This window comes from Eptatretus burgeri, chromosome 7 (assembly GCF_056783735.1).
Source record: "Eptatretus burgeri isolate ZD-2024b chromosome 7, Ebu_testis_v1, whole genome shotgun sequence".
NCBI lineage: Eukaryota > Metazoa > Chordata > Myxini > Myxiniformes > Myxinidae > Eptatretus > Eptatretus burgeri.
In genome coordinates, this window is record NC_140967.1 from 94,183,833 (window position 1) to 94,211,668 (window position 27,836).

Consider the following 27,836-nt stretch of genomic DNA (forward strand, 5'->3'; position numbering starts at 1 on the left):
CCTCCCACCCCTTTTCCCTCCCACCCCTTTCCCTTCCCCTTCCCCTTCCCCTTCCTCCTCCCACCCCTTTCCCTTCCCCTTCCCCTTCCTCCTCCCACCCCTTTCCCTTTTCCCTTCCCTTCCCCTTCCTCCTCCTCCCACCCCTTTCCCTTTCCCTTCCCCTTCCCCTTCCTCCTCCCACCCCTTTCCTTCCCCTTCCCTTCCCCTTCCTCCTCCCACCCCTTTCCCTTCCCCTTCCCCTTCCCCCTTCCCCTTCCTCCTCCCACCCCTTTCCCTTCCCCTTCCCCTTCCCCTTCCTCCTCCCACCCCTTTCCCTTCCCTTCCCCTTCCCCTTCCTCCTCCCACCCCTTTCCCTTCCCCTTCCCCTTCCCTTCCTCCTCCCACCCCTTTCCCTTCCCCTTCCCCTTCCCCTTCCTCCTCCCACCCCTTTCCCTTCCCCTTCCCCTTCCCCTTCCTCCTCCCACCCCTTTCCTTCCCCTTCCCCTTCCTCCTCCCACCCCTTTCCCTTCCCTTCCCCTTCCTCCTCCCACCCCTTTCCCTTCCCCTTCCCCTTCCTCCTCCCACCCCTTTCCCTTCCCCTTCCCCTTCCTCCTCCCACCCCTTTCCCTTCCCCTTCCTCCTCCCACCCCTTTCCCTTCCCCTTCCCCTTCCTCCTCCCACCCCTTCCTCAAAATTGTCAAACTTGCTGCTGGTGAGAGTTCTTTTCAAAAAACTTAGAGCAAAATTTTTTTTAAAAAGGGCCAAAATGATTCACAGAATCATAAAAATAAATAATCTGAACAGAAACAATCGGGTCCCCACAGCCTGTAAGGCTCATGGTACCCTCATGAAATAATGGAGGGGAGAGATTGAGGACTTGATCATATTTTACATTGTGGAATGTCATTCATTTGTTTTTAAAGTTATTTTAAATGATGTAAATTTTGCAATCTTTTCCAGGAACAAATAATTGCTTATGCAAGCAAGTGAAGAGACAGAAAGAAGACTTACTTTTGCAAAATTGGTTTATTCGTCAGTACATGAGTGGACTGTTTCCTTTTCTCTCCTCAAACTGCAAATAAACATTACAGGTGAACAGTGTGTCTTGCTCCATTGCTCTACTACATCGCACACATGTAACGTGGTCAGAGATTCGCGACGGTTGCCCGTTTTCACAATCACTTTGCGCTCACCTGAGAAAACAGCACGCACGTTTGACATCCCATTAGATCCCGTCACCACGATATGAACAGCAATTTTGATTTTTTTTGCATTAAAAAGGTGCATCGACTTACCACGTCATCTATTTTCAAAATGCTGCGCACAGTTTCCGTGGCAAAGGACAGTGCGCTCACTGACACTAGTAGAGGCTGTACCACCAGCTCTTCAAGGATGTTGGAGATGCCGCCCTAAAAAAAAAATTAAATAGCAAGAAGGTTTTGTCAGTTTGTACCAAGACTTTTCAAAAGTTGAAGGTTTGCTGCGATTTGGGGTAAACGGATAAACCGAGCGGCCAGTCACGTGAAAGGCAGAGTACACAATCGTGGTTAAATGTTAGGCCTTTTTATAAAATCATGTGATGTGGTTTGGAATAAGTAGACTTTTGGATGGCAAAACATCTTCAAATAGCATTTGCAGAAAATTACTCAGATTGCTTTTAAGTGCAACTTACAGGATTAATGGTGAAACCTCTGGCCAATAACACTGGGCTGCATTTGAAATATTTTTTTCAGAGGTCTAGGTTTTCTCAATGGCCCATATGAATTCAGAAATGTATCTAATTTCGCTCAATCAGGTCAAGTTTTTATCTCATTTTTAAGGAAAAAAAAAAATCCAAATTTGTTTTTTTTAATTAGCATTTTTTAAATTCAAAATCAGACTTGCATTGACAGAAAATGTACAAACTATACATATAATGACACACAAGTACACTTAATGTGGAAGAAAGTGCCTTCTCAATTACTTTCATTTCAATTTCAGAAAAATAGATAAATCGGTTTCTGGCAACACAACTTCAGTCGCTGTTTTCCTTCGTCTTTTTAATGTTGAATTTCACATTAACGGTACTTGTGTGTCATTTTCCTTACCAGGGGAGGACGACAACGTACCAGGGTGGTTCTCGGTTGGCAAGTAGTGGTGTTTTGAGAGAATAAACCAATAGAAATGCTTAGACCAACAATACCAATAAAACGGGACCTGTCATGGAAAACGAAGGCGTGGTCCCAACAGAGCTTTTCACATACGTCTTATCTGTCAACTTAAAGATCACAAACAATCTTCAAAATGTAATGGAAATTACATCACGAGCATCAAAAGCAAGTCGATTGCATGAAATAGCAAATTAAGATCAGTCATGATTTCAGGACACACAAACCCAGGCCAAGATTTCACCCCTTCCTCCTTTTCCGATTCCGAAAACACACCTTTTCCGATTAACACTAAACTTGACAGACGTGTTCCAACACACGGTTTGAAGCAGAATATAAATTTGTGATGTCATAGGTCACATCACTGAGTAATTAGGGTACCCTGTCATTCTGACAGAGAACCCTATTGTTTTTCTTCTGTTTATTCGGATACCCTGTCATTCTGACAGGGAACCCTATTGTTTTTCTTCTGTTTATTTCCTTATTTATATTTTTCCGCCGGCAATTTTGAGGGTTCTGTCGCTTTAAAAATCATTTTCTCAGGAACGGTAAGTCTGATCGACACGAAATTTTCACCATAGTATGTATCTTTTTTGATAGCAAACTTAAGTTGTAATTGTGACGTCATAGGTCACGTGGTACAGGCGCCATCTTGAAAAAACCGAAAAACTTTGGACCTCTGTATCTCTGAAACTTTCTAGGGTAAAAATGTTTTCGCTTCATACATTTGAATAAGCTCCTCAAGGGGAACAGGGGTGATTTTTCGTGAGGTCATTGGTCAAGAGGTGTGCCGGTCAAAATTCCTTAGGTATAACGCTGCATCGGAAAAATCTGAAATTTCTTGAGCCTCATCTGCACAACAATTCACCGTAGAAAAAAAATATTATGACATCATAGGTCACTTGGTTCGGTAGCCATCTTGTTTTGGGAATTTTTTTTTTTAATCTTCTCCAGAACGGCCAAACAGATTGAGGCGAAACTTTACACACACATTCCTCATTAGGTCCTTAATAAAGTTTGTTAATTTCTCATTGATCGGTCATACGGTTTGGCGGCAATCTTGAATTTACCGTAAACCTTAAAACATCTTCTCCAGAACGGCTTAACAGATTGAGGCGAAACTTTACACACACACATTCCCCATGAGGTCCTTTATCGAGTTTGTTAATTTCTTATTGATTGGTCTAACGGTTTGGCGGCCATCTTCAATTTACCATAAACCTTCAAACATCTTCTCCAGAACGGCTCATCAGATCAAGGGGAAACTTCACTAACGTATTGCCCACGAGTAGGGAATATAAGTTTGTTAATTTCTAATTGATAGGTCACATGGTTTGGCAGCCATGTTTGATTCAAAATTAAATATTGTTTTCTCTGGAACCACTTACCCGATCAAAGCGAAACTTTGACTGTCATCTGCAGAAAGTCCCATGTTGTATCAAAGGCGGACGGACTGGGTACCCGGTCATCACTGCCAGCAGTTATAAAGTGGCAGTTCGAGTTTCCTTATTTTTTATATTTTTCCGCCGGCAATTTTGCGGGTTCTTTCGCTTTAAAAATCATTTTCTCAGGAACGGTAAGTCTGATCGACACAATTTTCACCATAGTATGTATCTTTTTTTGATAGCAAACTAAAGTGGTAATTGTGACGTCATAGGTCACGTGGTACGGGCGCCATCTTGAAAAAACCGAAAAACTTTGGACCTCTGTATTTCTGAAACGGTGCGATGGAAACTTTTTTCACTTCATACATTTGAATAAGCTCAAGGGGAACAGGGGTGATTTTTCGTGAGGTCATCAGTCAAAATTCTTAAGGTACAACGCTGCATCGGAAAAATCTGAAATTTGAGCCTCATCTGCACAACAATTCACCGTAGAAAAAATATATTATGACGTCATAGGTCACTTGGTTCAGAAGCCATCTTGTTTTGGGAATTTTTTTTTTAATCTTCTTCTTCAGAACAGCTAAACAGATCGAGGCAAAACTTTACACACACACATTCCCCATGAGGTCCTTTATCAAGTTTGTTAACTTCTTATTGATCGGTCATACGGTTTGGGAGCCATCTTCAATTTACCCTAAACCTTCAAACATCTTCTTCTCCAGAACGGCTCGTCAGATCAAGGGGAAACTTCAAAATCGTATTGCCTACGAGTAGGGAATATAAGTTTTGTTAATTTCTAATTGATAGGTCACATGGTTTGGCAGCCAAGTTGGATTCATGAAAAATATTAAATAATGTTTTCTCTGGAATCACATAACCTATCGAAGCGAAAATTTGCAACCATCATCCTCCATGATGTCTGCATTCATAGTAAAAATTATGACATCACAAGTCACAGGGTTTGGTGGCCATCTTGGATAGAAAAAACACACATCCGATTAACACGAAACTTCACACACGTATTCCACTTCGGGATTGGACACAGGATGTAAACTTATGATGTCATAGGTCATATGGTTAGTCAGCCATCTTGGATTGAAAATTAATAAACTTTAAAAATCTTCTTCTTCAGAACGGCTTAACAGATTGAGGCGAAACTTTACACACACATTCCCCATGAGGTCCTTTATCAAGTTTGTTAATTTCTTATTGATCGGTCATACGGTTTGGCGGCCATGTTGAATTTACCCTAAAACCTTCAAACATCTTCTCCAGAACGGCCGGTCAGATCAAGGGGAAACTTCACGTACGTATTGCACACGAGTACTGAATACAAGTTTGTTAATTTCTAATTGATAGGTCACATAGTTTAGCAGCCATGTTGGATTCATGAAAAATATTAAATAATGTTTTCTCTGGAATCACATAACCAATCGAAGCAAAAATTTGCAACCATCATCCTCCATGATGTCTGCATTCATCGTAAAAATGACATCACAAGTCACATGGTTTGGTGGCCATCTTGTCGAGAAAAACTGACCTTATCCAATTTATACGAAACTTGACACTTGTTCCGGTCCCCGATGGGAAGCTGAATTTAAATTTATGATGTTATAGGTCACATGGTTCGGCAGCCATCTTGGATTGAAAATGAATAAATTTTAACAATCTTCTTCTCCAGAACGGCAAGACAGATCGAGACGAAACTTTAGACATATATTCCCCATGTGTTGCTTTCTCAAGTTTGTTAATTTCTTCTTGATCGGTCACATGGTTTGGCGGCCATCTTGAATTTACCCTAAAACCTTCAAACATCTCCAGAACGGCTGATCTGATCAAGGGGAAACTTCACACGTATTGCACATGAGTCGGGAATACAAGTTTGTTAATTTCTAATTGATATGTCACATCGTTTGGCAGCCATGTTGGATTTAAGAAAGATATTAAATAATGTTTTCTCTGGAACTGCTTAACCTATCGAAGCAAAAATTTGCAAATACCATCTTCCATCAATTCTGCATACATGGTAAAAATTATTACGTCACAAGTCACATGGTTTGGCGGCCATGTTGGATTTAAGAATATATTAAATAATGTTATCTCTGGAACGGGTTAACCTATCAAAGCAAAAATTTGCAACTATCATCCCCCATGATGTCTGCATACATGGTATAAATTATGACATCACAAGTCACATAGTTGGGCGGCCATCTTGGATAGAAAAAACGCACCTTTTCCGATTAACACGAAACTTCACAGACATGTTCCACGACACAGTTGAAAGCAGAATATAAATTTTTTTGTCATCATGCATCTCATGTATCAAGGGACGAGGTCTGGGTAGTGCACACGAGTAGTGAATATAACTGTTAATTTGTAATTGATAAGTCACATGGTTTGGCGGCCATGTTGGATTCAAGAATTATATTAAATAATGTTTTCTCTGGAACCACATAACCTATCGAAGCAAAACTTGGCCAATATAATCTACCCCCATGCCTGCATGCACGTTAAAAATTATGACGTCACATGTCACATGGTTTGGCGGCCGTCTTGGATAGAATAACGTACTTTGTCTGATAAAGACGAAACTTCACAAACGTGTTCCACTACATGATTGGAAGCAGAATTTAAATTTATGATGTCATAGATCACATGGTTCGTCTGCCATCTTGGCTTGAAAATTATTAAATTTTAATAATCTTCTTCTCCAGAACAGCCAGACAGATTGAGGCAAAATTCACACAAACTTTCCGCAAGACATCCTTTCATAAGTTTGTTAATTTCTAATTGATAGGTCACATGGTTTGGCAGCCATGTTGGACTCAAGAATTATATTAAATAATGTTTTCTCTCGAACCACATAACCTATTGAAGCAAGACTGAGCTACTATAATCTAGCCCCATGCCTGCACAGATGTTAACAAGGACAAATGTGTCCAAGAGCCACGTCCTTAAGGTTTTGTCTTCACCAGAAGAAGAACAAGAACTTAAGAAGAAGAAAAAAGAAACTTCCGATATTTCATCACATGCCTTGACGGAGCCAATAGCGAGACCAGTCATGGACGAGCGTCGTTCATGACAAGAAAATAGTGTATTTACGAAATTACAATACATTAAATGGAATAATCTTTAAATAGTAACGTGAACTTTTCGAAACTTTAAAGCAAATGTCCAAATATATTTAAAAGTTCATGATAGACGCTCTCAAAAGGCACCCTCAATGCGAGGATGTGTACAAGTGTTTAGTATTTAAGGAGATACGGATCCTGTATATGAAATAGTCGAGTCCTAAAGGATCTGTCTTCACCAGAAGAAGAAGAAGAACAACAACGCTGAGCTCTCTTAATTTTAATTTAGAAGAGTAAATAATGAAGAAGAAGAGTAATAAAAAGAAGAGAAAAAATGAAGAGTAAAAAAACAAAATGAAGAAGAGTAGAAATTGTTCTTCTTTGAATAATGAAGAACAAGAGTAAAAAATGAAGAGTAAAAAAAATGAAGAAGAGTAAAAAATGAAGAAGAGTAAAAAAATGAAGAAGAAGAGTAAAGAATGAAGAAGAAGAAGAAGAAGAAGAGTAAAGAATGAAGAATAAGAGTGAAAAATGAAGAAGAAGAAGAAGAAGAGTGAAAAATGAAGAAGAAAAGTGAAAAATAACGAAGAAGAGTAAAAAAAAATGGAGAAAAAAAGAAGAGTAAATAATGAGGAAGAAGAGTAAAAATGAAGAAGAGTAAAACAATGAAGAAGAAGAGTAAAAAATGAAGTGCTAAAATAAGACATGCTAAAAATTATGACGTCGTCACATTGTGTGGTGGCCATCTTGGATAGAAAAACACACCTTTTCCAATTAACACTAAACCTGACAGACATGTTCCAACACACGGTTTGAAGTAGAATATAAATTTGTGATGTCATAGGTCACATGGTTCGTCAGCCCTCTTGGATTGAAAATTAATAAATTTTAAAAATCTTCTTCTCCAGAACAGCCAGACAGATCGAGGCAAAAATTCACGCACACTTTCCCCAAGACATCCTTTCACAAGTTTTTTTAATTTCTAATCGATAGGTCACACGGTTTGGCAGCCATGTCGAATTTACCCTATAACCCTCAAACATCTTCTCTAGAACGGCCGGTCAGATCGAGGGGAAACTTCACGTACGTATCGCACCCGAGTGGTGAATATAAGTTTGTTAATTTCTAATTGATAGTTCACACAGTTTGGCAGCCACGTCGGATTCAAGAACAACATTAAATATCGTTTTCTCCGGAACCGCTCATCCTATCGTGGCGAAACTTTGCGACCGTCGTTTAAGTCTCACGTTGTATCAAAGGCGTCGTGTACGGGTACCCGGTCATCACTGCCAGCAGTTATAAAGTGGCAGTTCTAGTTATCATTTTAATTGGGGAATTGCAAAGGTAAACATCCAAAAAACAGCTGCTGTGCCACGATGAGATCACCCCGATTATTACCAGTCGCGTGATCACGAGTAAGAGACCATCGATAAGAGCGAAAGGTTCCAATCTCAGCCCAGTTATAGACTCTCATCCTGGTGTTTCACAGGCCAGATTCATCATCCTGTGTGCACCATCCCTCAGCTTGACATTTAACTGGTCACCAAATTTTCAGGCATTAGTTGGTGGTCGTTAAAGATCCCATGATGTCCTTCATGAAGAGTCGGTGAGCCATCGCCGGCACCTTGAACAAATTCCAAATTCACACACTGACTAATGACAATGCATCAAAGCAGAAACTGGATAATCGATGTAAGACTGGCATTTCTCTGTAAATGGTGTTGACCAAACTTTTTACTGGAAGTGCCTTGTTACTAAGTATATAAATAAATAAATAAAAACACTGAACAACCAAGAACTTGTGGCAATTGTTGAAATTTCACTTAAATATACAACAAAAGGAATGCCTTCAGGGAAAGCCAGGATGTACCTTGCGCACATTGATGCCAGCAGTTTTCTCGCCTTGTGCGTGCCGATTACGAAGCTCCGTGACTATGACGATAGGATTGAGGCCTGCGTTCTCAGCCAGAGTCGAGGGGATTATCTCGAGTGCCTCGGCGAAGGCACGCACGCAGTAGGCCTCCATGCCCCCGAGCGTGCGTGCATACTCGGATAGGCGTACAGCCAGCTCTATCTCAGGTGCACCGCCACCTGCAATGAGGGCCCTGCAACATCCCAGGGGATTTTCAACGAGCAGCTGTCAAACTACAATTCAACACAAAGTATGCCCACATTCCATACACCATTGTTGTTCCATGAGTTAAAACAAATAATGCAAGGTTTGATTATGGGTTAACAACAGCATGCCACCTCCAAGTGTTATTTGGAATTTTCACAGCAAGTCCTCACTGGAAAATAAAGGCCTATAAGTTTGTTTTATTGTGACAACTCCATTACTCTTAACTGTAGAAAATGTACTGTCACGTTTACAGCCCCTACCCAACCATATGAGAGTGGCTGAGGAACAAACTACAAATGCCGAAGCAGCCCATTCCAAAGATAGTCTGCTCAAGGTCAAATTTGGCATGACAGCCATGTGCAAGCGATGTTCCGTGCTGCTCTACCAATATTTAACCACTCAGCTTCATTTCCCTCCTCCGTGAAGCCCAGGGTACCCGATAATTTACGCAGCAAGAATTGGTGGGAACTCAAGAAACAAAGCTCACTTCTTTGAAATAAACAATTCATCTATCTATAATTCCAGCAGAGTGAGAGAGAGTGTGTGTGTGTGTGTGTGTGTGTGTGTGTGTGTGTGTGTGTGTGTGTGTGTGTGTGTGTGTGTGTGTGTGTGTGTGTGTGTGTGTGTGTGTGTGTGTGTGTGTGTGTGTGTGTGTGTGTGGGTGTGTGTGTGTGTGTGTGTGTGTGTGTGTGTGTGTGTGTGTGTGTGTGTGTGTGTGTGTGTGTGTCCGCTGTTTCTCGACAACCACAGGTCCGATCTAATTGAAACTTGCCAGCTATATTGCTGGGAACCTGAGTATGTGCCTTTTCAAGGTTTGTTATTAATCGGACAAGTGTTTCCCAAATTATGGCCATTTATTTACCCAACCAATGACAGGACACGGTGCTGTGGCCATTTATTTACCAAACCAATGACAAGACATTTTGCTGCGTAGGCCGGTGCGCAGCCAACCGACGATGATGTCACGGGCCGTGCCTGTTACGATGGAGAAAGGCGCCTTAGTTACCGTGGCGTAGGAGTGGCAATGGTCAATGGCAGCAAATGTCATGACAAGCAAAGACAGGGAGGTAAACTTGATTTAAATCAACTCACACTGTGTGTAAGTGTCACAGCAAGACTGTTACTTCAATATAAGCGATAATTCGTGGAATGTATGTGAACATTCCGTACGGGCACGCACCACTTCCGGATAGTGATGACTTTGAAATGTATTCTAATAATTTCTCGATTTCTTATGCGCATTTATAGATAAACACAATGCCCCAATCCAGTCGTTGTTTACGAGAGCGAGAGCGAAGGAACGGACTGTGTGGTTGTTTCTGGCTCGTGGTTTGAAAGGTTCCCCCTCCCTTCTTTTGGTTTGCACGTACGGGCACGCGAGAGCAAAGGAACGGCCTTGTGTGGTTGTTGTTCATGCTCGCGGTTTGAAAGCTTTTTGTTGTTTTTTATTGTTTTGTACGTACGGCCACGCACGTACGGGCACGTTCTAGTTTCTAAAAGGACAGGACGAGCCAAACGGGTTCCAGAGGAACGAGACAGACAGATTAACAAAAGATAAGAGCTGTAAATGCTTTGTAATACATCACCTATAAGCCCCAGTGAATGTTCAAGAGATAAAAATTTGATTGCGTTTCAGGCATGCTCAAGCCAATACCAGAACAAAAATGAAGAAGAAGAAACTAAACAACCATGGTTGGGTCTATTTGGTAAGATAAAAGGAAAAGCAATTTTCATTTCCTATTTTTTTTTTAATCGACTAGAAAACAATTGAGATGATAATAAACACGAGATAAAAATTAGTTTGCTTTAACGCACACTCGAGCAGATACTGGAACCAAAAATGAATAAGAATACTCTCTAACCCAGTTTCGTTCGTTTCTTGGCTTTGCCTATTTCACATTAAAAAATAACCCGATGTACATACATGAAGCATAAACATGCATACGGCTTATGTGCATTTTCAATGCATCGTGGTTATATACCTGGGATCATTCCAATTGCATGAGGCGATGGAGTAACACCCAGGCCTAAGGCCGATTTGTGCTGCTTCATGGAATGGCGGCACATGATTTCATTCGGGTGGAGTCAGGCTAGCTGCTCAGCCAATGTGTGTTAAGCAGTTGGTTGGAGCCAGGGCACCTGAACACTGACCCATGTATAATATGTGATATTTTCAAAGTCTAAAAAGGGCATAACTGAAATATTGATGAAATGTCCTGAAACTTATAATAAACCCATGTATCAAGTTTCAGTTGAATATGTTAAGGGGTATGGGGAAAAAAAAGTCAGAATAACCACAGGTGTGACGGAAAGACAGACAGCAAACCTAGTCTCTTCCAGTGAGGTTGGGGACTAATAATGTAAGACAAAAGCAGGGTGCAATTTGATGATGGAGATGGGAGGGGGAATGTCCTGGCTGGGTTGGTTTTTTTTTCCCGAATCCCTATCACTGCATTTGAAATTGCCATCCCCAAAGGAAAACCTACCCCCCCCTTTTTACGTCCTTGGCACCTCCTACCATCGAAGGGTGGGCGGTGGACCACGTGAGCAGCTGCTCTCCCCTTGTCAAAGTGCCGATGATGAACACAAAATGGCTATTCTGCCCAATCCCATTTCCACTTTACTGGCCTTTCCCGATGTCAGACATGGGGGGGGGGGGGCAACACACATCAGACAGTTTATCCTCACTACAACTATGACAACTGTCATCCCACAGTGACAAATAAGGAGGACATCCTGGATAGTGTTGAGGCCTTAATTGAGTAGCTGATTCTGCCTCCCCCATCCAATTAAAATATCCCTCCATAAATACAACAGTACATTGATCAGATCAAGGAATTATGGCCACAAAAGAGAGGTGGCACATGGGGAACAATAGTGAATAATTTATTGATGAAACAGCAGATGGCAATCTCCAATGTTCTTTTCACCCCCAAACAAGGTGAAGAATAGTGTCAGAGGTGGAATGGTTCGTTATCTAATGGTTCCATGTCAGTTACACTTACTGTTTCTCAATCTAACCCGCAATTCCAGCCCCTAACCCATATAAATGCGATCGCCAAAGATGGGAACAAACTTATTATTGGAACAGGAATCAGAGATTTAAATAAAAATCACGGGATTGAACTTCTGCCCAAAAACTTAAGGCCGAAAGAGTAAATCAGACACTGTACATTCACATGTGAATTTCAAATGCAGAAATGTAACAATCGCTCAACAGAATCCTTCACATTTTGTGGGACATGCAGCACAGGCTCTGTGCAAAAGAGCCAGAGATAGAAGTTGGGGGAGGCCACATAGCTCACCTCTTCTTTACGAGGCAGCGGATAACACACAGGGCATCATGGAGAGAGCGCTCAGCCTCTTCCAAAACCAGCTTGTTTGAACCCCTTATGATGATACTCGCAGTCTTTCCAACGATCGTGCAGCCAGTGATCTGTACATCGGGAGCAAAATAAAAAAATATAGAATGTGACACACACAGGTCTTCACATCCACCGAGCAAATATATAATTTGAGGCACATGGTTCGATAGAAGATACATTGTCATTAAAGAATGTGGTTTGCCCATCCTTTTGTTCCTCACCTTGACAACTTTGGCCGTACCCAGGTTCACTTGTTCCACCAGTTCAGCTGACCCAAGCATCTCTGGTATAAAGTGATCCACACTCGCTATGGGTTTGGCTCCAATTGTCTACACACAAGTCAAAGGAAATGCAAAGAATTAGTCAAACTTTCATTGACAATCCCATCCATCCATTGGGACCATACTCTGTGCAGAGTGTTGGTGCTGCCTAAGCAGTCTCCAAGGCTATTAGGCACAATCCTGGATGGGTCACCACTCCGACACAGGATACCAAGCAAGCTGGGACTCATTTTGCCAACCTCAGAAGGAAGACAGGCTGAGTCAACCCTACCTGGTATTGATTCAACAGCTGAGCAGGATTTGAACTCAGGACCATAAGATCCCAAGCTCACCACTCCAGCCATAAAGCCAACACCAGGCATATTTTATCGACCATCTCCGACACCATCTTGGGTGCAATTCGTTCATTCATTCGTATGCAGCATGTGGCTGCGGGTTCGCACCGTTCTTTCATGGTCGCAACGATGCCGCTGACAGAGTTAGCCCATGCTGTCGAGTTTTCTCTGCAACGCTTACACATAATGCTTTGCTGCAAACTGGTGTGGAAGCTTTCCAATCTCAGTTCATGATAATAAACTACCTCGTTCAGCCTTCAGTCATACCTTGGAGATGAATTCTATTTCGTCCCTCTCAATGTCCTTCACGACCAATATTTTCATTTTGTTCAGGAAGTGCAGTGACAAGTCGCTGAGTGCATCCCTGCAGACATCACGCTCGGCATGATACGGCCCATATCCAGCTCATCAAAAATTATTTTCTTCCAAAAAGACTTGACAAGCACAAACCTCACCAGAAGTTTCAACGACAACCAATCTGACAAATGGTGCACCGATGTGCAGATACCCATTATAATGTGAACAAACTCAGGATGCAATGCTTGCCAACATTCTGTGGTAAAACTAGCACTTTTACACAAGGATGACAAACCAGTGGTCACAGCACTTTACCCAAGGACCAAGACCGTAAAGAATAACAAAAATGTTCAGATTTTTTATTCTTTTCATGAGCAAGAACACTGAAGACCATCCAGTGACGGAGCTCCAACTCCAAAAATTGTCACTTCAGCCAGTGTAACAATGGGCAGAACTGGGCCAAAAGGTACAAAGAGATTCCATCTAGCCATAAAGGTGCCATGGAAAAGGAAAGCATCTAATATGGTGCTCAAAACTGGATAATACATCCATTACTGGAGTGGAGAAATCCCCCATGGAGCACAAGTGGGGAAAATCCTTGTCGATAGCAGAGCAATGTGGCACTACTTCAAACAAATATATTTTTTAAAGTAAAAAGAAAGATGACTCCGAGGCCCGTGCTGACCTTAAGATGGATTTCTGTACAAGCAGCACATTGCACCCAGATTTCTTGATTTGCTTCACCAGGTTGAGGATGTAGGTTCTCTCTTCACGCAGCACCCGGTCCATCTGAGTGTAATCCGACACGACCACTTGGTTCTCCATCTGTTCAAAGTGGAAATGCGATGGGAATAAAGCTTTGCAGAGGAAGTTTACAATTGCCACCATGAAGACTTCTTCCTACAAGTATACAGCATCAACATGGACCCAAAAGACATTTCATTCCCTTATTATAAAAAAAAAACTAAGAAAAAGAAAAACTACGGCACTCTGCGACATTGCCAGATATGCCTCCACCCACATTATTATATCATTATACACAGTTGCACCAAGTCTTACTTAAATCCCTGAACCCAGATTGAAAATATTACATAATTATGGCTGCCAAACAATGCGACCGATCATTCTGAAAATTTAAAACAGATATTCCACCTTACTAATAGATCATAATTGTGAAGTTTCACCTCGATAGAGGAAGCGGTTCAAGAGAAACAATTTTTTGAAGATTTTCGTTCAATCCAATAGGGCTGCAAAACCATGTGAGGTCAGGTATGGGAGCATGCACCAGGGCAGCGGGTCACAGCATCCACTTTCCACCGGTACTTCAGAGACCTCCGTCTGGCCATCCGCCAAGCAGATGCATGTCCCATTCCCCATCTCCTGGAGATGCCGATCAACCTGCTGCAAACATGATGCACATGGTCGGCCCGTTGGCCTCCTCCACTCATGAGGCTCCCTCGCTGAGATAATCTGGTAAGCAGGATCAGCACCAGGAATGCAGTCACATGTCCATGCAGCCACAGCTGGCTCTCTCAGACTATGCAGGAAACAAATCTCATCTGAGTTTCTCAGCAACCGCTCGTTGGACACAGACTCAGCAGCGATAGCCAAGGATTCTCCGAAGAGACCTGGTACCGAAGGAGTTAAGTCTCCATCTCAGATCCTTGGTCAGAGTCCAAATCTCACATCCGTAGAGCAAGACTGGAAGCAACAAGGACTTGACTTGGACTTTTGTCCTGCAGAGCTACTGACAGTGCCACACCCCATGATCCAGTGAATCCATGACACCTCAGGCCCGCAACAGACGTCTATTGATCTCTGGCTCACCACAAGCAGGTACAGACAAGATAGCAGCATCCAATATGTCATTGAAAGTCTGGATCTTAGTTTTGACCCAGGAAACCTGTAATCCTCGCAGCCACCACACCTTATGCACTCTCAATACCAGAATATAGTTCAGAAATCACATTGATCAGCTTTGGTGGCACCCCGCGAAGACGAAAATCCTCCAGAGGGCATCCCGATTCACTGAATCAAACGCTTTGTGGAGAACAACATAGGCTGCAAGCAGCACCTGCCAAAACTCTCATCTGTGTTCGTTGAGGACTTGAAGAGCAAGGATACGGTCAATCGTTGACTTCTTGTGTAAAGCCTGACTGCTCTGGACGCTTGTGCTCAAGTTGAGATGGTGGCGAACACCATCAAGAATGATCCGAGCAAGCACTGTCGCAATGATGATGTATCTACATGACGACGTATCTATGAAATGGCGCCGACGAATGGGGACTTGGTATCGTATTCATGATTGGATGGATTGTGATCACAATCCCATACTTCTGTGTTCACCTGCTCGAGTCTTGAGGGGAGTGGCTGCACACCCATAGTGTGTTGCCAACCTGGTCTTCAGATGATGGCGCGCTCGTAAGAGGAGACAACGTGCAGGCGTATTGATACGATGTCATACACGTTCTCCACACCCTCCTCTCCTGCTATGTTTTTGTCCAATATTTGTTCCTTGAAGAACAAAATCGACGGACTATTTTATTTGGTGCAAAAAAACGGGATTTTAAGGATTGCTTCGTGTACTGCTTCACTGAAAAAAGGCTTGACCCTTCTATCCTTGATTCTGCTGTTCTTCTGCCTGCCAACACACTCTATCGAGCCCATCGTTTATTCGATAATGTTGGTTAATCCAAGGTAGGTGGAGTGTGTTTTATGATAAACCAAAGGTGGTGCAATGATACCAGTGTTTTATCCACACTTTGCACCTCGCATATTGAAACACTAACCATCAAGCGCAGACCGTATTACATACCCCATCCACACTTTGCACCTCTCATATTGAAACACTAACCATCAAGCGCAGACCGAATTACATACCCCAATAGTTTTCCTCCCTTGTATTGGTGGCTGTGTACATTCCTCCAAAGGCACATGCTCCGACTGCTATCGGGGTGCTTGATAATCATGTGATTTCAATTGAGAACACTTTCCCTGATTGTCATGTTCTCAGAGACTTTAACCACTTGAAAATTGTCAATCAGATAAGCGGTTGCAGAGAAAGAAAAATTAACATGGACAGACGGACGGACAAACCTAAAACAAAGCCTCCGGCAACCTCATCAGCGGAATGAAAAAAAAAAAAAATAGGACCACCTATCCTGAAGCTCACCTGGATCAGGAACAACAGTCATTCACACCACCCACAAACCCCCTTAGACTGAATTTTTTTAATGCTGTGAACAAACTTTGGTACATCAAGGGTGATGAAGGTTGTGGTCACGTTTCTTTGAAATTTTGTGTGTAGTTTGGAGAAAAGAAAAAATACCTATTTGGGAGGTGGAAATCAGACACCCCTCCCCTCCCGTAAACCCCCTTGACAAGTGCAGATTTTGATGCAGTCAATACACTTTGGGTGATGGAGGTTGTGGTCGTTTCATCGAAATCATGTGTGTAGTTTTGGAGAAGAGTAAACACCTTTTGGGGGGGGGTTAACAACCCCCTCCCTGCAAGCACCCTTAATGAGCGCAGATTTTGATGCAGTTAATAAACCTTTATTCGGCACCATATATGAAGCTTGTGGCCAAGTTTCATCAAAGTTGTGTGTTTGGTTCAAGCGATAATGACTGAAGTGTTTCCAGACTCACTGACTTACCTACGGACACAGCACGGTCACATAAGCTCACCTAACTAAAGTCCAGGTGAGCTAAAAATGAAATGGGTTCCCACCCCCCTTCCAGACTTCTGAAATATATGGGGCACTGAGATGAGTCACACCCAAAAGTAGCCGTTCCGCAACATTGCCAACCATTCCGTAATATTGCCAACCATTTCAAATACGAGGCTCATCATTTGACACTTACATCAGTTTTGGGTGCAGACAAGCAGAACTGAATGAGGCCGATCTTGGCCTTCTCTACTCGGTGTATGCCTGCATTCGCTATTTTCTGGGTGAGCACCAGGCCATCGATCAATTCACAGTCATCAATGGTACCCCTGCACAGACAAAGAAAGGTCACCATCCATAACCAGCCAATTTAAAGGCTAAATAGTCTCCAAATTCCCTGCGGTCATCACAAATCCGTTTCACACGTAATATTTAAAATAGTCACCCTCTCAAATGCAAACCTTCCGTAAAAGAAATCCCACATTGGATTAAACTCACCCAAGCTTGTTGATGACCCTGATATCCCTCAGGTCCACACTTTTGGCTGTCGTGGGGTCGATCACCTTCATGACTGCATCAACACTCAATGGGGCGAGGAGGCTGGAGTACTGAGACACCACCTGCGGGAATGCCATTTCGAATCAACTCCGTCGTCTCATTCAAAAAGCCAAGTAGAGAATATTACTACTGACATTATTCAAAGGAATCCTCAGAGCTCAAGATCGGAAAGACTAAGACATGAATGAATGAAAGATCGTTAAAAAAAAAAAAAAAAAAGTGGAAGTCTAGCATTACTGAGATAGTCTTATACATTAGCATCACCCTTATACACGTAATAAGATGACGAGTCACATTTATGAGATGAAGGCTTTATTGATGACCATTGAAGTGTCAATCAGATATATATATATATATATATATATATATATATATATATATATATATATATATATATATATATATATATATATATATCAAGGTTGTTGGAAGTATTTAAGGCGATGTGTGTTCAAATATACAATTAATTTTAAATAAAGCTTTCAAGGCATAAATAAATCAATTCCATGGTTTACCGCCATTTTACCCAGTGTCTATTACACCACCTTATCTAACACGTTACACGAGTTATTCATGCCTGTCATTTGTGTCAACCCCAGATATAACGTTCATAACGTCAACCCCAGAACACCAGTTTAATTCGGTGGACTGGGATGTGCACCACCCCTTATCAAAAACCATTTTTAGATCACATTGGTATATTCCGTTTTATAGATTAGCCTTTTCTGCAAGTTTTTCATATAATAAGCATCATCGGGCTTGTAGTTTATTGAAGTCAGGTCAATGAATTTGAGGAAAAACATTTTGGTGAAAAATGGTACATTAAAAAAAAAAATTATAATAATAAATGCATGTTACAAGACTACTGAAAACACACAAGTTTTACATAAATTATACGAGTTCGCATGATACTAACGTAACACATCAGGTTAGGTCAATCATCTATTTACAGTCCAAGCATGTCAAAAATGATTGGTGACAACAAACCGGCTTATGGCACGAGCTGCACACAGTTTTGCAAACTCCTGGAATCTGTGGCATCCTTACTGAACTTCTCAAGGCTGGTGGAAATGCTGTACTCATATCGTTCCAGGCAGAACACAGAACTGCATGCAACACAGGAATCATCAGAACTGACTGGAAAAGGGGCCTTGTTGTCCCTATCTGGAAAGGGAAGGGTGATCGACATGACTGCAACAACTACTGAGGAGTGACGCTGCTCTCAGTGCTGGGCACTCTTTGCTCGGATAATTCTTGAAATGGTTCGCCACCATCTGCTCGAGCACCAAGGTCCAGCAGTCAGGCTTTACACCAAAGAGGTCAACGATTGACAGTATCCTCACTCTTCGGGTCTTCACCGAATACAGTCGAGAGTTTCGGCAGGGGCTGCTTACAGCCTATGTTGATCTCCTCTAAAGCGTTTGATTCAGTGAATCGGGATGCCCTCTGGAGGATTCTTGGACTTTGTGGGGTGCCACCAAAACTGATCAATCTGATGTCTGAACTATACTCTGGAACTGAGAGTGTATTGAGATGTGGTGATAGCATCTCTGACTTATTTCCAGTTGTTACTGGAGTTCGTCAGGGGTGTGTACTGGCCCCCCACACTTTTCAGGACCTGTATGGACTGGATTCTGGGGATCAAGCATGATCTCTCCGTTGACATTTGGGAATGTCAAGATCTCTGACCTTGATTTCGCAGATGATGCAGTCATCTTTGCGGAGACTCTATATCCTTTTGGGGGCCCTCAAGGTGCTGAATGAGGAGTCAGCGCCGCTGGGATTAGGGGTTTCCTGGGTCAAAACCAAGATCCAGGTTTTCAATGACATCTTGGATGCTGCTATCCTGTCTGTATCTGTTTCTGGTGAGGATGTTGAAATCATGGAGAGATTCACTTATCTTGGCAGTGATATTCATGTCTCTGCTGGCTGTGAGCCAGAGGCCAAAAGACGTCTGGGTCGGGCCTGGGAAGTCACGGATTCACTGGATCATGGGGTGTGGCGCTGTCCTTACCTGAGCAGGAGGACAAAAGTCCAAGTCTTCAGGACCTTGGTGCTTCCAGTCTTGCTCTACGGATGTGAGACTTGGACTCTGACCAAGGATCTGAGAGGGAGACTCAATTCCTTTGGTACCAAGTCTCTTTGGAGAATCCTTGGCTATCGCTGGTCGGACTTTGTGTCCAACAAGCGGTTGCTGAGAGAGACTCAAATGACATTTGTTACTACCTGCATAGTCCATGATCATCAGCTGCGGCTGTATGGACATGTGGAACGTTTTCCTGATGCTGATCCAGCTCACCAGATTCTCTCAGCGAGGGAGCCTCGTGAGTGGAGGCGGCCAATGGGCTGGCCATGTTCCTCGTGCTTGCAGCAGGTTGATCAGCATCTCAAGGAGATGGGGACGGGCCAGGCATCTGCCTGGGGGATGGCTAGACGGAGGCACCTGGAGTACCAGCGAAAAGTGGATGCAACGAGGCGCTTCTCCGGCGCATGCTCCCATACCTGACCTGACCTGCACAGAGTTTTGGTTTTTCTATCTTTCTTTCTGCTGCACTTGAAACAACGCTTCTGTGTTTGGAGAAATCCAGTGGCAGTGATAAGTACGAAAGGGAGATTGATGTCGAAGCCCTCCCTTATGACAGCCTTCACAATGTGCCTCGTAGCTTCCAGATGGAGATGCTTCTTGGCCCACCTCCTTGATCAGTCATTAACTTGTGCTGGTCCATCCATCGCTGGTGTCTTGTCACACTCTTCCCAGTGAATGACCCAAGCACACGATGTATATAACCTTATTCGTATAAATAAAAGTGTAGCCGAGTAATCTACACCCCAACTTGCATTAAATCCCAGGAAGTACTGGAGGAGCAAACGAGGCACGTGCTTCACGAATGGTACCGAGAGAGGCATGGGTTTAATGTGTGGCAAAACGGGGAGGGGAAATGGGGTTTCACATGGGTTGGTGCGTACCCTCCTACACCTATCTAGCATTCAAAACATATCTAATTTAAATTAGTTGTTCCTCAATCATAAACTGATAGGACAGACAGATGGACAGACATGAACCAATTGCTTAACCCCACTTTTCGCTTCGCATGCATGGGTAACAAATGTGAAAATAGAGTAGATTCTCAACATGTATACTGTATATGGAATGAATATTATCCAATACAGGTATCCCCCACTTAAAGGGGTTAAGTACCTTTATAACTCCTCCTTATGTAAACCTGGAAAATGTAAGTAAGTTTCCTTAAAAATGCCGCAATAGTTTAAAAACCCTGTGATTGTGGAAACAAAGGGCAATGAGAAAAATAGAGGGGAAGGGGAGGGGGGATTTGGTTCCTGGGCTTTGAGGATATATCGAGGAAAGTGGCCAACAGCCAGAAATAAACACATCACAATTGAAATTAAAACTGGTAAACCAGTAATCCCGGGCTTCAAGGCGTGCCTCCATTTTAACAAATTTCAACACCATCACCCTGTCATATGATATGGGTTTTCCGAGTTAGAAAGTTAGTTCAAGTCTGCAATGGGGCCCAGCTACAGGGTCCCTCATGTTATCTCAATGAAGGATTGAAAAGTCCAGAGCAATACATGATAGAGAAAGAAACTTCACATTGGACAAAGAGGCTGGACAAATTTTCAAGTCCCCAAAAAAGTCCAATAACTCCACATTTGCATATTAATGTAAATGGCGAACTTGTAGAACGTTAAAATATCTTCCATAATTTGTGGTCACTTTTTGTCTATCTTCTTTGGTTTTCCTTTTACGACATGTCAAAAATGGGTGATTTTCAACTTTGGGGGGGGGCTCTGGGGCCTCACTGGGGTAAAATACAGACATAGTGTAAACATATTTGGAATCCCCTCTTCAAGGGCTATCAGAATCTGTCATTAAATTTTTTCAACTCTCATTTGCATATTTGGCATATTTAATGAGGCGAATCGGCATCATTTTAATCATATAAATTATGCAACGATTTTGACGAAATTAACAACTTGACATTGCAATGGAACCTCGCAAATGTGTGCAAAAGTTTGAGGCTTTCGTGTTATCCCTTCTGGAGAAGATGTTTTTAGGTTTTGGAGAAAATCCAATATGGCCGCCATACCACGTGACCTACGTCATCAAAATTTTCAACGTATAAACATCAAGTGGAGAGTTATTAAGGTGTTAAGTTTCATTGAATTTACTCCAAGCGTTGTTTTCATTTTATGACATTTCAAAAATGGGTCATTTTCAACTTTGGGGGGCGCTGGGGGCTCACTGGGGTCAAATACAGACATAGTATAAATATATTGGGAGTCCCCTGTTTATGTGGTATCTAAATTTGTCATTAAATTTTTTCAACTCCATTTGCATATTTAATGAGGCGAATCGGCATCATTTTAAATCATATAAATTATGTAACGATTTCGACCAAATTAACAAATTAACATTACCATGGAACAATGCAAGTGTGTGCAAAAGTTTGAGGCTGTCATGTTATCCGTTCTGGAGAAGAAGATGTTTTTGGGTTTTGGATAAAATCCAATATGGCCGCCATACCACGTGACCTACGTCATCAAATGTTTCATAGTATAAACTTCAGGTGGTGAGTAATTATCCTGTTAAGTTTCGTTGAATTTCATCCAACAGTTTTCCCTCCAGATCCGCCACAAAATCGGTCAGTAGAACATAAAAACGCCGTTAATAATAATAATAATACTAATGAATTCAATAGGGCTTCAGCCATGCTTGAAGCCCTAATAAACATGTAAAAAAATTCTTGTTACGGTCACGGGTACCGAGGGTATTATGAGAGGGTTAATCCTTGTTTCTCCTCGGAAGAGCCGGACCTGGGGCCACCGCTTACAATTAACTTTGTGGTGTGGTGGGTTGCTTTACAACAACAAACGCCAATCAGTTAACCACGAGTTCCAGTGTCCGCCGTCAAATTTCCCATTTAACTAGAGTTCACGTGGCCTCCTGAACGGGGGACGTGTTCTCGACGATGCACCAATCTTATCTTGATTAGATCTTAAGTAATGCGGCTGAGAGTTTACTGCTGGTGCATGCTGTTAGAGTTAGTTTGGGAATGGGGAGTACTTCACATGGTCCATGCCGACTGACAGGTCAATTACTTTGGGAATTATAATCTCCCAGTCTATCTAGGTTCAGACAATGCTGGATCAATGGAAGGAAATGACAATCCCAAACAAGTTGAAACATCAACAAGGAATTTATTACAAAAAACATAAATAAACTGAAGGACTTTTTATTTTATTTCCTTGTCGATTAAATGGATGAATTCAAATCAATCGAATGTTCAATCAACAAAATAATCTCAAACAAATAAAGAATTCAACAAGCATTTATAGAAAGAATGGACAAAGAGTAGATGCCAATCACTATGCCTTACTTTTGACAATTAAGCAAGAGACAAGGGTACCCAGCAGATCATTCAGGGGGAAAAAGAAATCCGGTCTCGGCTGACCAAGGCAGAAGTCATCGTGCATCGAATAAAATAACCCAAAATGTGTGAGCGTGCTTTGGTCTACCTCTCCAAATGAGTTCTCCACAGCCCAGCTCGTTTTCGCTGCCAGTGCCGTGCACCCATCCGCAAATAGGCTCGAACACCAATCGACGTCACAAAGTCACCCCCCGCCCCCAGGAACGCCAAGAACCAGGTACCGAGCAGAATCAGCAGGAACGGTCCAACGGTCACCAACCACCATTGCTGCTGTCTCCAACTGTCAGCAGGATCTCTCACCAACTCTGATTAGGATCTCTAACCAACTGTCATCAGGATCTCCCACCAACAGTCAACAATTCAGTCCTGCTGTCCTTTTATAGGCGACCAGTGTGGGCAGAGCCTCAAGCAGACTTCAGCCCAATCCAGCTTGCCTATTGGCACATCGTTGCACGTGACCTCCAACCATCCATTCTCTCCTGACCATCGAATGAGATACAACTCCCAATTAACATAGGCCTGGCTTACGACGCCATGTTCGGGGCGCTGGACGAATAGCAGAAAGCAGCAATTTGCCGGAACCGAGCGGGGGCATGAAGCGCTCACAAAACGTCAACGGGCAATCATCACCTTTTTGTTCAGCCTGATACGAATAAGAGCCAGCCAGCGGCCATAGAGCTGCTGAACGGGGTATCGATCCTGATGGAAGAAGGTGGGTGTTGAACAGCAATGGAAAAAAAGGCAGATGCCTGAGATAAATAATCTGAGACCACAGCCTTGTTTGACCATCAGATTGAACTGTCCAAGAAAAGCCTGCTGTGTGATTTAATGACTCAAATGTCCTGCAAGTCCAATGTGAAAATGATAATCAAAATAAAATGCGTAAATAAATCATCTATTTCAAAGCCAATGTGTCTTGATGGAAAAGGAATAGAACGAGTCTCCGTTGGACTAACGGCTATCTATCGTGTGCACGAACGGTGAATATCGCTCATGCAGAAATGAAAACTGACATAAAATCATACGTCATGAACGTGTTGTAAAGACGAAAAGATTTTTCCATAAGAAAGAAAGGGAATCTGTTCTCTACCCTTCTCCAATGCATCAAATAGTTAGAATCCCACCAGACAAGGGGATGGGTCTATTCTGAACATGCATTTGTGGAAATAACTGTCTGAGGACCTGAATGTTGTGTGCATTAGTCGGATCTAATTCTGAAATTCACAACAATATAAAGCAGGCTAATATTGAAATAAACATGTAAATTTAACAAAAACACAAGATGACTGCCAGACCATGTGACCTATTAATCATTTCTGAACACTGGAATCCCCAGGGATTGGGTAACGAACATGTGGGTGAAGTTTCTGCTTGATCTGTCCAGCCGTTCTGGAGAAGATTTTTAAAAGGTTTATTCTTCTTCAATTTAAAAAAAAAAAAAAAAAAAATCAGAGCTGCCAAACAATGAGACCCAAGATGTCATTGGTGGAGAACTTTTTCCTCCTCATGGATCGGCGATCATACCTGCGAAGTTTCGCCTCAATCTTTTCAGCCATTTCGGAGATGATTTTTGAAGGTTTTCATGTTAAAATATATAAATAAACATATATATATATATATATATATATATATATATATATACATATATATATATACATCTCAACTGAACCATGTGACCGATGACAATTCCTTCCACTCCCTCCATACAATTAAGCCGTAGATGACCCTCAAAATTTTTCATGGTGATCGGATAAAGCATTCGATGCATGCAATTATGACGTCATAACGAAGCCACCTATGATATCAAAATCACACCTGTTTCCCATCGGGAGTATTTCACATGTGCCAAGTTTCAATTTTTTTCCATGGAGCGGTTTCGGAGATACAGAGGTCCAAAGTTTTTTTCCTTTTTTACAACATGACTGCCACACCTCATTGACCAATGACGTCATAATTATCCAAAATAAATAAATAAATAAACAAACATTATACACGAGTAGTCACTCCGATGGTGAAAATTTAACGTCAATCGGATAAGCAGCTGCTGCGGAAACAGAAAATTGGCATGGACGGACGTACGAACGGACAACAGGAAAACACAATGCCTCCAGCAACTTGATCAGCGGAGGCATAACAAGTAACTAACATTCTAGTGAACCCTGAAGAACAGGAGAGGGAAAACGAGACAGACAGAGACAGAGACATACAAAGAAATACAGAAAGATAAATGGTATTCAGTGTCCCCTCAAGGCTTGCCTTCGAATTGAGTGCAGTCGCGGCGCTGTTCAGAAGAGTCTGACGGTCCGAGAGCTCCATGGGTTGGGACATGCCTTCCAGGACTTCGATGCCCTTATCTACAGCCTTCTGAAACGATTCTGAAATGATGGTCGGGTGTATACCTGGAGGCAACAACCAACGACAACAATAAAAAAAGAATTAAAACGACAAAGGATATCACCAACACCATTGCAAGTTCCAAGGGCCATTGATATGAAACTATAAACAACTGACACATGTTAAATGTCATCCAGTGAGAAAGGGTGGTGGAAGAGGAAGTGGGGAGCGAGGGGGGGGGAAGACAAAGGAGGTAGATAGAGGGAAGGGGGAGGGAGGAAGGGTGGGGGGGAAGGAGGGAAGGAGGGGAGGGAGGGAGGTCAATTCAAGATCCCACCAAAAGACAAACATAATCAAGCATTTCAGGGATAGCAGTGTATCCATATTCTGCTAGGTGCATGGGGGTACCCCAGCTGACACACAACATGAAACCTAACATATCAACTGTGTGTGTGTGGGAAGTGACAAGGCATGCATGCGGAGTCTCAATGTGCGTCGCACAATTCTTACCAAAAAAAAATTCATCATTTTCAATGAACCTAGAACCTCCGAATAATCATCAAAATCGTACAAAGAGCAGTCAAGCACACACCTTTCTGTAATAGCTTGGAACAAGCATCAAGAAGTGCGCCAGCTATGATCACCACCGAGGTTGTGCCGTCGCCAGCTTCGATATCCTGAGCCTTGGACAATTCAACGAGCTGCAATTCACAACAAAGGAACAATTGAACATGAGCGCAAGCGCACGCACCTCTTTTTTTTTTTTTTCTTCTTTTTCGTACTTCCCACAAAACTAATCATCACCATTTTCATTTGTGTAATGGAATCTTCTGTCCTAATCCCCCCCAACCCAACCAGACCTCTACAAAATAGATGAATGTTCAGAACCTCAGGCAGCAGGTCAAAGCAAAGCATCGTCACTGAGCACCTCATGCGTTCGACACCCTCTGGCACCCAGATTTGGTCACTAAAAACTTCCATTTACATATACATTTATCCAATTAACGGGTGGATCGACTTCCTCAATACATGTAGTATTTGAAGAGGTTGCCACCTCAAGCATCTCAGCTGGGATGGAGGTGAGGGAGTGGGGGTTGTTGTAACCATAAAAAAGGAGGGGAAGGGGGGGGGGACTGGTAGATAGGATTCCAGAACAGCCCTGCAACTTACAAAACTAACAAGGAACGGTTTTCAGAGTTGCATAAGTTTGGGAAATACCATCAAAATTTGTTTTTTTGTGGTGATCAAGACATCATATATATGCCAAAAAAAAAAAAAAGAGCGGCAAGAGATCAAAATTTGCCTTTTATTTTTCCACACCCGGAGGACAACCCTTACCATTTTCGCTGCAGGATGCATAACCTTGATCATCTTCAATATGGTCGCACCATCGTTTGTAATCGTCACGTCACCTTTGTCATCTTCGATCTGAAGAACAGAAATTGCGAGGATATCAGCACGGCCGAGCACACAAACAACCTCGGCATGCAGCCCCATGAGCCGCGGCTTTAAATGGGAGCAGCGACAGGGCCAAACCCAGCGAGTGATGAAAACATTCTCCAAGTCAGTGCAGACGTCATGTCGATCTACAGACCTTTCGAGGGTGGTCGTATGGCAGCTTAGCCGCAGGGGTAGCTATCATTTCTTGAAGCGCGACTTTTGTCGCTGATGCAGTGCCCCTCCACCAGTACACACACTGGAACTGGCACTCATTTGGCCGACCTCGGAAGGATGACAGGCTGAGTCAACCCCTCCTGGTGTATTGTCAGCAGCCGACGGGGCTTGAACTCAGGACCCTCGGATCCCAAGCCGCCACCCTAACCACTGAGCCAACACCAGGCTCACCTTTCGAGAGGGGGGGGTTCCAGTACCCATGATGCAGTGCCCCTCCACCAGTACACACACTGGAACTGGTACTCATTTGGCCGACCTCAGAAGGATGACAGGCTGAGTCAACCCCACCTGGTGTATTAATTTAACGGCCGATGGGGCTTGAACTCAGGACCCTAGGATCCCAAGTCACCACCCTAACCAGAGCCAACACCAGGCTCACCTTTCGAGAGGGGGGGGGTCCAGTACCCATGATGCAGTGCGCGGGCGCCATATTGGTTGGCAATAAACAATGGCCAAAGAATTAAGAGTAACCTACCAATGCAACAAGTCGTCACACGTGAATACAACCGAGGTGGTGGCGGCGCGCACGGCATTATGGGAATCCTCTGAAGCCCCTCAATATTGAGCATCACCGAACGTTACGTTCTGACGCCCGAAACACGACTCCCGAGAACCCTCACCATTTTATCCATGCCCTTTGGTCCGAGACTCGTTCGAACAGCATCGGCGACAGCTGCAGAAGAAAGAAAAAAAAACAAGAAAACAAAATGTTGTGTCTGCACGTGTTTGGTGGACACAGCACGACGAGTACATTTACCTCAGTGAGGGTTGTTAGGGATTCACCACAGCGAGAGGTACAAGGGTCGAAGGAAAGGACAAAAGAAGCACCTTTTGCAGCAGATATGTTGCTCATACGAATCTGAACGGGCTTCTCGCGGTCCTTGAACACGCCGTTCTTACTGCCTGCCATGTGTACTTGTTTCTCGGGCATATCGGCAACGAAGGACTGGGATCGGAGCGGGAGACCCGATGGGTGAGGAATTCTTGAGAATTACCGACGGGACTGTGGGAGATGGCACTGGATTGGGGACTCGCCGAAGAGACTCCTCAACCGGAAACGGATGTCCGTGGAAACCTCCAGAAGCTTGGGGGTCTTATTAACCCGGGCTGCCCGCACATACTGCCGGCGTGGCGTCAAACAATTCCTTCGTTCCGCTGATTATTATTATAATCA

At 43.0% G+C, this 27,836-nt stretch overlaps 2 protein-coding genes across 6 annotated transcripts in view; one reads left to right on the top strand and one right to left on the bottom strand.

Moving 5' to 3' along the window:
* COQ6 (coenzyme Q6, monooxygenase) overlaps window positions 1–1,075 on the top strand; it is a 70,742-nt gene extending 69,667 nt beyond the window's left edge. For all 5 annotated transcript variants that reach the window (XM_085889666.1, XM_085889667.1, XM_085889663.1 and 2 more), the window contains one exon: window positions 940–1,075. In XM_085889666.1, coding sequence (XP_085745792.1) covers window positions 940–969 — 30 coding nt within the window. In that variant the 3' untranslated portion in view covers window positions 970–1,075. The remainder of the gene's footprint in view (window positions 1–939) is intronic.
* Window positions 987–27,786, bottom strand: CCT4 (chaperonin containing TCP1 subunit 4). Its single transcript, XM_085889662.1, has 14 exons — window positions 27,491–27,786; window positions 27,283–27,335; window positions 26,327–26,416; window positions 25,581–25,689; window positions 24,911–25,053; window positions 17,145–17,266; window positions 16,843–16,975; window positions 13,665–13,804; window positions 12,950–13,046; window positions 12,288–12,395; window positions 12,007–12,137; window positions 8,453–8,687; window positions 1,275–1,388; window positions 987–1,172 (listed from the first exon to the last, which is right to left on the bottom strand). The coding sequence occupies exons 1-14, from the start codon at window positions 27,591–27,593 to the stop codon at window positions 1,158–1,160; spliced, it is 1,593 nt and encodes a 530-aa protein (XP_085745788.1). The 5' UTR covers window positions 27,594–27,786; the 3' UTR covers window positions 987–1,157.
* Window positions 27,787–27,836: the final 50 nt, after the last annotated feature.

What these genes read in the sequence shown, in the direction of transcription:
- CCT4 (XM_085889662.1), bottom strand. Translation starts at nt 27,593, where the DNA reads ATGCCCGAGAAACAAGTACACATGGCAGGCAGTAAGAACGGCGTGTTC. An exon ending in CGACTGCACTCAATTCGAAG is followed by an intron (nt 17,267 to 24,910) that starts GCAAGCCTTGAG and finishes GCATTCCCGCAG; the next exon opens with GTGGTGTCTCAGTACTCCAG. An exon ending in CGCTGCCTCGTAAAGAAGAG is followed by an intron (nt 8,688 to 12,006) that starts GTGAGCTATGTG and finishes GGGATGTTGCAG; the next exon opens with GGCCCTCATTGCAGGTGGCG.